Below are 10423 nucleotides of genomic sequence, written 5' to 3'. Positions count from 1 at the left end.
ACCTCAAACAATATTACGATTTAAATTATATTATAATTTTATGTTTTGTATTTAATTTTTTTCTCTTAATTTTATGTAAAATTTGTATTTTCCCTACTTTAATTTACACGGAGCACTTGAAATTGAAATGGGATTTTCTAGTAAGTTAAGTTTATTAAATGAAAAAGGTAGAAAGTAGAAGGTCCTTCCCCACACCCTACGAATAAGATTTGAGGACTAGGGACTAGTTTATCATGAATTAATTGTAGATATGGCCAAAATGGAAATAGCTGTCATTTTCATATCTCACTGTGATATAGCCTAGTGATGAGTAGGTATTATTCTTAACATTTAAGCTAAATCTTCTTTAACTACCCATAACAACGATATTTATTGGTCTAATTTAATTGGCACCATAAGCAGTTTCAGCATGCCCTTGCTTAGTAGTAGGATAACTCTAGCAATAGGGTGTTCTTGATCATCACATGAATCATATGTAATAATATAAATTTCACAACTAAACTTTTGAATTTTTACGTTATGTCATTATCTATTTTCCTTATAATTGAATTGGGGGATTTTGAAAATCTTATTGGTGAGCAATATGCTTGCCCATATTGAGAAAATATGAAAGTTTCTTTTGCATGAGGTTGTTAGGGTATATAACTTTTTAGGTGAAGTACAATAATTTTTTTAATATGAATAATTATATTGAGAAAATATGAATAATTATATTTTTAATATGTATTTTATATAATTTTTTTTAATTTTAAAATATGATTTTGTATAAGTCTTTTTTTTTAATTCATTTTATGCTAAATATACTTATTCTAAAAATTTAAACCGATAAAAAGAGACGTATAAATTTGTATAACTAACATAATATAACAATAAAATCAAGAAGCTAAGGCATCACGTATATTATTATAATGATGACTAATAAAAAAATGTTTTCTAAGAAAAAAATTTAAATTAGCAATAGTTATATATTTATTATGTCATTCATACAAAAACCTTTTGTAAGCTTCAAGTGTAAGTGTAACTTGTTGTATGTGTTATTGTTGTTATTGTTGGAAAATTTGTGTATTATTGGGTGGGATCTTCATCTTTTACAACTACTGCCACACCTACTTTTGCTGTATATGATTTGGGCAGTGCTCTAAAGGAGGGTGAAAGAAGAGGTAAGTATTGTTATACTTTGAAGTTGTATTATATACCTAAAATTTATTGAGACTCCATTGAATCAAATATTCTCCATCTTCAAATTGGATCGAGTATACTCTTCTTCCAATTTTAGGGAAAAAAATTTGCTATTCGATTGTAGTTCTACGATTTATCTGGCTTCATTAGATCTTTAACCCATAAAATTTGACTCTATGATTCTATGAATTGTGACGGGGGAGACGAAAGGAATACGGTGGAGGCAATCAAGAATTTTAGAAAATTCGGATGGAGCTACCGAAACCAATTCTCCAATTCAAGTATTTTTTAACAACCGTGCGACTCTCTAAAATACTACGCCATCCCCAAGAAGGTAGGTTACATATTTCTGCATTCATCACATCTCCATACTTGAAGTATTTAACTTCTAGAATTTTAGTTAGGATAGAATTAGGTTGAGTAGCGATTCGCCGCTAGCACTATTTTCTAATAAGGCTAGGTTATGCGCCCTCAAGTCTTTAAGGCCTAGCCCCCTCCTTCTTAGGTCTTGACATTTTGTTCCAGCCAATCCAAACTATATTTATCGGTCTGTTCTTCTTTGTCTCCACCAATAGTGAGTAATGGTTCTATGAATATTCATAATGAGTGAGTCTAGTATTGAGATAATAGTATGCTCAATGAAAAGTACCAGATCATAGAAGGTGATCTTGAAGAAGAATCAGAATAGAGGTTGAAAGAGAGAGAGAACAGAGAGAGCAGAGAAGATAGGGAAGAGAAGTGATTCCATTGAATGAATGAGAGTGAATTACAAAAGCTGTATTGTAAGGTGATGAAGAGGATTATTTATAAGCAACCAAACTGAATGGTGAATTCAGCAAGGAAGCTTCCAGCATCTTCTAGCAACTAATTGACTAACTGAAAAGGGAAGTGAAGGCTTAATAGAACTAACTGCTAACTGCCTAACAGAATTGACAGCAAGCACACAAGGCACAACACTCATTCTAAACGTGCCTAATTCTAACTATGCCATGACTCCTATCATCATCTCTAGTTGTCCACCTTTGTTGATTGTAAACTACTTTGTTGGCTGCTAGACACCATAACTTCAAGCATCACCACTACCTTCAGTTGTTGTCACTTGGACCAGTTGTGAACTAGTGATTTGCTGCTGATTGTGAACACTCAGCTTGCCCCAAAAGTGAAGAAAGCTCTCAGAGGGTATTGTCTTTGTGAGGATATCCGCTACTTGAACTGATCCTGGAATATGACTGACCCAAATTGCCTTGCTGTTAACAAAGTTACAGACAAAATGTAAGTCAATTTCAAAATGCTTGGACTTAGAGTGCAGAATGGGATTAGAAGCAAGTACGACAGCACTTAAATTATCATAGTACATCATTGGTGCTTCTGGTAGAGGATGCAATAGCTCCTTCATCATAGTCTTTATCCAAGTCAGCTCTGCCACTGCCTCTACCATGCTCTTGTACTCAACTTCAGTGCTGGATCTAGCTACCACTGTCTGCTTCTTTGATGCCCAGGAGATGAGGTTTGTCCCAAGAAAAATGCAATAGCCATTGGTGAATTTTCTATCATCTGGGTCTCCAACCCAGTTCGAATCACTATAAGCAGTTATTCCCAAGGAAGTTTTCTGTTTTAGGTGTAAACCATAGCTGGATGTGCCACTGAGATACCTTAGTACTCGTTTGACTAGCTTCCAATGAGACTCTAGAGGAGCTTAGACAAACTGTGATAGTTTGTTGACACTATAGCATATTTCAGGCCTGGTTATTATTAAGTATTGCAAGCTACCAATGATTGACCTGTACAGCTGCGGATCACAGAAGCTGGAACCTCCAAGGGCTGTGATCTTTACTGTGGAAGGCAAGGGAGTATGGCAGGGTGCACAACCCACCATGCCAGCTTTCTTTAGGACTTCATGAATGTACTTTTGTTGAGTAAGTATCAGCCCTTCATCACAGGTTTTGTTTACCTGGATTCCAAGAAAATAGTGAAGATCTCCCATGTCTTTCAAAGCAAACTTAACATTCAGCTTTGCTATAACCTCCTTCACAAGCTCTGTTGACTCCCCAGTTACTATAATGTCATCAACATACACAAGCACATAGGTCTTTAGTCCACTGAGATTCTGAATGAAGACTGAGATATCAGACTTTGTAGCTTCAAAGTCAATCTCCCTTAAACCACTGGCCAGCTTATGATACCACTCTCTTGGAACTTGCTTCAACCCATAGAGAGCTTTGGTGAGCTTACACACCAGTGAGGGATCTCCTTGCTCATAGCCAGGAGGCTGTTTCATGTATACTTATTCTGTTAAATCACCATGAATGAAAGCATTGTTGACATCTAGCTGTCTAATTGTCCAGGACTTTGATATAGAAATAGAGAGTATGAGTCTGATAGAAACTGGTTTCACTACAGGACTATAAATTTCAGTAAAATCAGAACCATGCTTTTGAGCATACCCTTGAGTAACAAGCCTTGCTTTATGCTTTTGCAAACAACCATCTGCATTGTACTTTAGTCTGAAAATCCATCTGCTGCCAATTGCTTCTTTATTTAGTGGAAGCCTCATTAATTTTCATGTTCTATTCTTGATCAAGGCAGCATATTCTGCATCCATGGCCACCTTCCATTCTGGAGACTTGAGGGCTTGTGTTACAGTTCTTGGCTCAACATTTGCAAGGAAGACCTTTGGCTTGACTATGCCAGCCTTACCCCTGGTTACCATTGGGTGAGAATTGACTGCTGTAGGGAAGTGGATAGGATCTGGATCCATAGGCATTGATAATACAATCTCAATGTCATTGATAGGAATTGGAATTGGATTTGAGGAGCTTGCTGTTGGCAATTCAGACCTGACTAGAAAATTAGTGGAAGGGATGTCTATTGGCTACTGAGGCACTGTGGAGTTAATTTGAGAGAAAGTATGACTAGCAGGGTGCTGATTTAAGACAGCTTCCCTTGGGGCTGACTCAAGCCTTGAGGTGGTTAGTCTTGGAATGGTTGGAATGACTGGAACAGTAGGTGAGGCATTATTGCTATGAGTGTGATCTGTTGCTTGCTAAAAGGGGAACTGATCCTCAAAAAACACCACATGAGGAGTGATAATGACTCTTCCATCTTGAGTGAGACATTTATACCCTTTATGAGAGGTTCCATACCCAATAAAGGTGTAGGGAGAAGACCTGAAGTCCAGCTTATGCTTGTTGTAAGTTCTATGATGAGGGAAACACAAGCAGCCAAAAACTCTAAGCTGCTCATAGGAGGATTTCTTGCCGAACAGTTTTTTCATAGGAGATAAGCCATCCAGAACTGGTGTTGACAGTATATTTATCAGCTTTGTAGCGGTAGTGAAGGCCTCACCCCAAAATTTTGTAGGCATGAATGCTCCTGCAAGTAAGGTAAGTCCCATTTCAACCACATGGCGATGTTTTCTCTCAACAGCTCCATTCTGCTGATGTACATGGGGCATGAAAACCTGCAAATAACTCATGTGGCTTGTAACAGCTTAGATAAACTCACATACTCAGCAACATTGTCACATTGCAACATCTTCAATTTCTTGTTTAATTGTAACTCAGTAGTTTGTTGAAAATGATTAAATACTGATTTTAGTTGAGCTCTAGATTTAATTAGGTAAATCCATGTGAATTTTGAGAAGGCATCAATGAAGTTGACAAAATACCAATGTCCATTATTATCTGCAATAGGGGCTGGTCCCCAAATATAAGAATGTACAAATTCTAGAGGGTGTTTGTATACAGTTTGTGATAAAGTGAAAGGTAGATGATAAGATTTACCAATACAACAGGCTGAAAAATCTAATTTGGTTACAGGAAGGAAAATTTGACAAGTTTTTAGTACTTTTGACACAACACTATAGTTGGGATGTCCTAGTATAACATGCCAAGTCAGCAGATCATCTTTGTTTCTTATTGATGCAGTGAAAGCTTCTGGTGAGCTTTGAAGGGATGAAAATTTGTAAAGGCCTTGGTGAACAATGCCTTGAAGTACTAACTGAGTATCTTTTGTTTTTATGCAGCACCTATCATCATGAAATTCAAAAAAGACATGGTTGTCACAGCAGAATTGATATACACTTAATAAGTTCTTTGTAATCTCAGGCATACACAACAGTTTCTTGAGGTATAGTATCCTAGAGCTCAAATCAGATTTAATGCATGAATTACCAACAAAGGAGATTTGTAAACCTGTTCCATTACCAACTATGACTTGTTTATTTCCACAATACTCCTCCTTCTCTAGTAGGTTCTGCTCATTATGAGTCATGTGATGAGTAGCCCCTGAATCAGGATACCAGCTTGGATCCTGAACTGTGGTAGGTGTTGCCAAGACATTGGAAAAATTGGCATGAGGCTGAGAAATCTGTTGAGAGACCTGGTTACTGTAACCTGAGTTGTTTCCATCTCTACTACTGTATCCTTCATTTTCATAATCTCCCTTATAAAAATCTTCACTATACCTATACCAGCAAGTCCTTGTTGTATGGCCTAACTTGTTGCAAAGTTGGCACTGAGGTCTGTCTCTTGTGTTTTGCATTCTTCCTCCTCTATTGAACTGGCCTCTACCAGCTTGAAACTGTCCATTATTTAACTGTTCCTGTGTCCAAGACTCTTGAGAAGATCTTCCTCCATTAAAGGCACCTCTGCCTCCTCTAGACATCCTTCCTCCTCTTCCTCAAAAGCTGCCTCTAAAGTTACCTCTTCCAAATTGAGCAATGTTGGCCTGGACAAACGCCTCTGGCTTTCTGAATTTAGAAAGCATACTCTCATGTGCAAGCAATAACGCCTCTAGCTCAGCCACTGTTATGCTTTGAGCTCTTGCTAGTACAGAGGTGTATACTGAAGAATACTCCTCAGTTAGTCTATGCAAAATTGCATTTACATGATCACTCTTATTAATTGACTCTCCAACAGAAACTAGTACATCAATTGTACCTTTAATCGAAAGCACATAATCTGTCACTGATGCTCCGATCTGAAGTGTGCTAAGTTTGTGCTTCAGTTGCATTACTTTTGCCTTGATTTGAGAAGCGAAATAATCCTCCAATCTCTTCCACACCTAATGCTTATAAATGCAACCAACCATTCTTGTAGTAAACGACTTGCTCATTGAGACTGAGAGCCAAGACTTGAGTAATGCATCCTGCCTTTTCCACTATTGATATTGTGGATTCAATATTACATCTTCATCATTTGTACCTAGGTACTGTTAAGGAATTCCCTTTCCTGTGATGTGACTCAGCATATCATTTCCTTCAATTGTTGAGAATGCTTGATCTTTCCACTACAAGAAGTTGTCTTCATCCAACTTCATTGAAATTGGCGTTGCTGTGAATCCCTGAGCCATTGTGCGTGTGACTTTGATTTCCTTGTTCTTGTGATTTGGATCTTGCAGAAGCTATGGCACCATATGCTCTGATACCATGAAAGGTACCAGATCATAGAGGGTGATCTTGAAAAAGAATAAGAATAGAGGTTGAAAGAGAGAGAGAACAGAGAGTGCAGAGAAGATAGGGAAGAGAAGTGATTCTATTGAATGAATGAGAGTGAATTACAAAAGCTGTATTGTAAGGTGATGACGAAGATTATTTATAAGCAACCAAACTGAATAGTGAATTGAGCAAGGAAGCTTCCAGCATCTTCTAGCAACTAATTGACTAACTGAAAAGGGAAGTGAGGGCTTAATAGAACTAACTTTTAACTGCCTAACAAAATTGATAGCAAGCACATGCCATCCTAACAAAATTGACAGCAAGCACACAAGGCACAACACTCATTCTAAACGTGCCTAATTCTAACTATGCCATGACTCCTATCACTCAAGATCCAATCTATCATGATTGGCTCTCGTGCAAGTGGGAGATTGTTGGGAATAAATAGTATGACTTCAATCTAATCAATTATGTGTCAAATAATTTGTTATTGTTATTATATTAAAATGTTAATATAATAAGGTCCTTGATTAAATTTAGAGATTTATCATTGTGATATGGATCATATTATTGGGAGATGAATCTTTTATAATTTAATATAAATTGTTCTTGGTCATAGGATTATTAAAAATAATATTATAATCCGAAAAGATCAATATATATATAATGGTCTTCGTTGGATGAAGATTAATAGATCTCATTTATTAAATTATATATATATATAGTGCATATAGAGATATGACCATTGAACTGGCTCACTTTGAGAATTCCTAATGGTTATAATTACCGCATATTTGTCAATAGGATATTCTCAAAATGAACATAGTAATAGAGTTCCTTTGATTTGCGACTATCATAGTAATTGACAATGTATTTATTATACTTTGATTCCGGACACCTAATACTCTAGGGTGCTAGTTGAATGGACATTGGGTATGATTTAAATACTTGTAGAATTAACGATTAGTCAATAAAAAATCCGTCAACTCTCGGTAAAGAGTTTGAGCTCTATGATTATAATGACTGAGATGAATAAAATCTTGGCCAAGGGGATTGAATGAATGAAGAAATGAGTTTCTTAAGTCATTCACAGTTCATTATAATAATGGTAACAAGTTAGAGTTTGACAATTAAACCATACTCTAAGTAAGATATGATTCAAATTTGAATTGAGATTCAAATTTAAAATCATTAACAAATCTCATACTATATATATGTATGCAAAGAGTAGAGGAATTATAGATGAGAATAAAACACAAGAGTTTTATTCCTTTACCTCTACACACATAAACGTATGTGAGCCTAATTCTTGAAGAAGAATTTTATGGCGTGCAAAGAGTTGCAAGAGGTTTTTCAATTTAGATCAGATGTCCATCGGTCAAAGAGTTGACAGCAAAGGTTGGTCTCGGTGTGGATACGCATAGCGCCTTCGTACCATCGAAGGAGAAAGTGATTTTTACTAGCATACACAAGTATTTAGATCTGATCTATATATTACATTATTGGAATAAAATTTAAGCACAAAATAGATCTTTAGAATTACTTTCTTTTCTTCCGCTGCGTGTTATGAATACATGGTAATCCTTCATCTAGTAATCTGAAGCAAGAGAGAGTGTATATTGGAATTGTTTCTCTAATAGTCTTTAGTAAAATATTTCTGCCTGCATTTGATATCAGATTCTTCTGCCATCCTTAAATTTTTTTCTGAACCTTTTTTTCTTAGTTAAGCTAAAAGTGACCTTTTTCGATTTATTAACTAAGAAAGAAAGGCCCAAGTACTTGTCTTGCACTTCGATGTGCCCAATATAGGTCGGTTGTCAGCTGGGTTCGGACATGATTTGAGGTGTTGTTACCGAAAAAAATTAAAAATTTATTGAGGTTTTTTTTTTTTTCATTAACCCTCTCATAGTCATCTAGAATGTTTAGGATATACTCACAAGAATCTTTTTGTAGCCTTGAAAATATAATTGAGTCATTAGCAAAAAAAAAGTAATTAATAGTAAGGTTTTTTTTTTGTTCACTTGGATCCCATAAATTCTAGTGTTTAATTTCGTCTTGTATAACAAGAAGAAAAATCTTTTTGCACAAAATAAAAAAAAAATAGAAAGATAGAAGATCACTTTAACGGATATTTCTGTTTGATTTGTTAACCAAAGAATTAGGGCAAAACACTAAAATAAGCCAAGGAGAAAAATTTTTTACGCAAATCCGCCAAACTAAAATCTGGTTCATGAATCAACCAATGCATATTTATATGTAGTTCGAATCAACTAGATTCGAATTTGATCTACACATAATTCGAATCATGTTGCTTCGAATTATACACAAAACTTACACACACTAATTCGAATCAACTTGATTCGAATTACACACATACAATAATTCGAATCAAGGTGATTCGAATTACACCCTGATTTATTAAAAAAATTAATAATTTATTAAAAATTTTATTAAAAAAATAATAATTTAAAATTAAAAAAATATATATTTTATTTCATGCATTAAAAAAAATCTAACAAAATATTTAATTACGAGACTTCTTTAAAATATTAATGAGCTATCAATTCGAATTCCATATAATACTCTTTTGTCCATTTTTAATAGCTCATGAATATTTTTTAATAAATTTTTTTAAATTATATGGTGAGATATTACATTATTCGAATTACGCACGGGAAGTTCAATCACTCTAATTCGAATTATATGGTGAGCAATTCAAATTCTATACAATACTCTTCTGTCCATTCTTGATAGCTCATGAATATTTTTTTAATAAACTTATTTTAATTATACCACAAAAAAATATTTTATTATATGCAAAATAATTTAAAAAAGGCTTAAAAGATGTTAGGAGTATTATAAAAATTTGTAATGACTTAGGACATTAAAAAAATACTCTACATAGCCAATAATAATTTATAAATTAAAGAAAATATATTTTTATCATGTATTTACCTAAATCACTAGAATATTACAAACTTTTATAGTACTCATAATATTTTTAAGCCATTTTTTAAAAATTATTTTGTATAGAATAAAATATATTTTTTAATTATTTTGNTTGTATAGAATAAAATATTTTTTGTGGTATAGTTAAAATAAATTTATTAAAAAATATTCATGAGCTATCAAGAATGGGCAGAAGGGTATTGTATAGAATTCGAATTACTCACCATATAATTGGAATCAGAGTGATTGAACTTCCCCATGCGTAATTCGAATCATGTAATATCTCACCATATAATTTAAAAAAAATTATTAAAAAATATTCATGAACTATTAAAAATGGACAAAAGAGTATTATATGGAATTCGAATTGATAGCTCATTAATATTTTAAAGAAGTCTCGTAATTAAATATTTTGTTAGCTTTTTTTTAATATATGAAATAAAATATATATTTTTTAATTTTAAATTATTATTTTTATTAATTTTTTAAATAAATCAGGGTGTAATTCGAATCAACCTGATTCGAATTATTGTATGTGTGTAATTCGAATCAGGTTAATTCGAATTAGTGGGTGTGTGAGTTTTGTGTATAATTTGAAGCAATATGATTCGAATTATGTGTAGATCGAGTTCGAATCTAGTTGATTCGAACTACATATAAATATGTATTGATTGATTAATGAACCAGATTATAGTTTGGCGGATTTACGTAAAAATTTCCTCCCCTTGGCTTACTTTATAGTTTTGCCCAAAGAATTATTCTTCCATAATGATAAAATAAAACACAGTAGTCACTAACTCACAAATCCAACTTATCCACCTCTCATTAAACCACATATATATAGACTATTATGTAAAT

At 33.9% G+C, this 10423-nt stretch overlaps 1 protein-coding gene across 1 annotated transcript; it reads right to left on the bottom strand.

The window, feature by feature from the left end:
* On the bottom strand, window positions 2246–3457 carry LOC107627737 (uncharacterized mitochondrial protein AtMg00810-like). Its single transcript, XM_016330559.1, has 2 exons — window positions 2950–3457; window positions 2246–2865 (listed from the first exon to the last, which is right to left on the bottom strand). The coding sequence occupies exons 1-2, from the start codon at window positions 3455–3457 to the stop codon at window positions 2246–2248; spliced, it is 1128 nt and encodes a 375-aa protein (XP_016186045.1).

This window comes from Arachis ipaensis, chromosome B02, assembly GCF_000816755.2.
Source record: "Arachis ipaensis cultivar K30076 chromosome B02, Araip1.1, whole genome shotgun sequence".
Taxonomy (NCBI): domain Eukaryota; kingdom Viridiplantae; phylum Streptophyta; class Magnoliopsida; order Fabales; family Fabaceae; genus Arachis; species Arachis ipaensis.
Note: the sequence above shows the minus strand (reverse complement) of the source record. Positions and strands in the feature narration are given on the sequence as shown.

Bases quoted from the DNA above. Each gene is read 5' to 3' on its own strand.
- LOC107627737 (XM_016330559.1), bottom strand. From the start codon at position 3,457: ATGAAACAGCCTCCTGGCTATGAGCAAGGAGATCCCTCACTGGTGTGT. The intron at 2,866-2,949 runs GTAGCTTGCAAT...AAGCTCCTCTAG, and splicing joins GCTGTACAGGTCAATCATTG to AGTCTCATTGGAAGCTAGTC.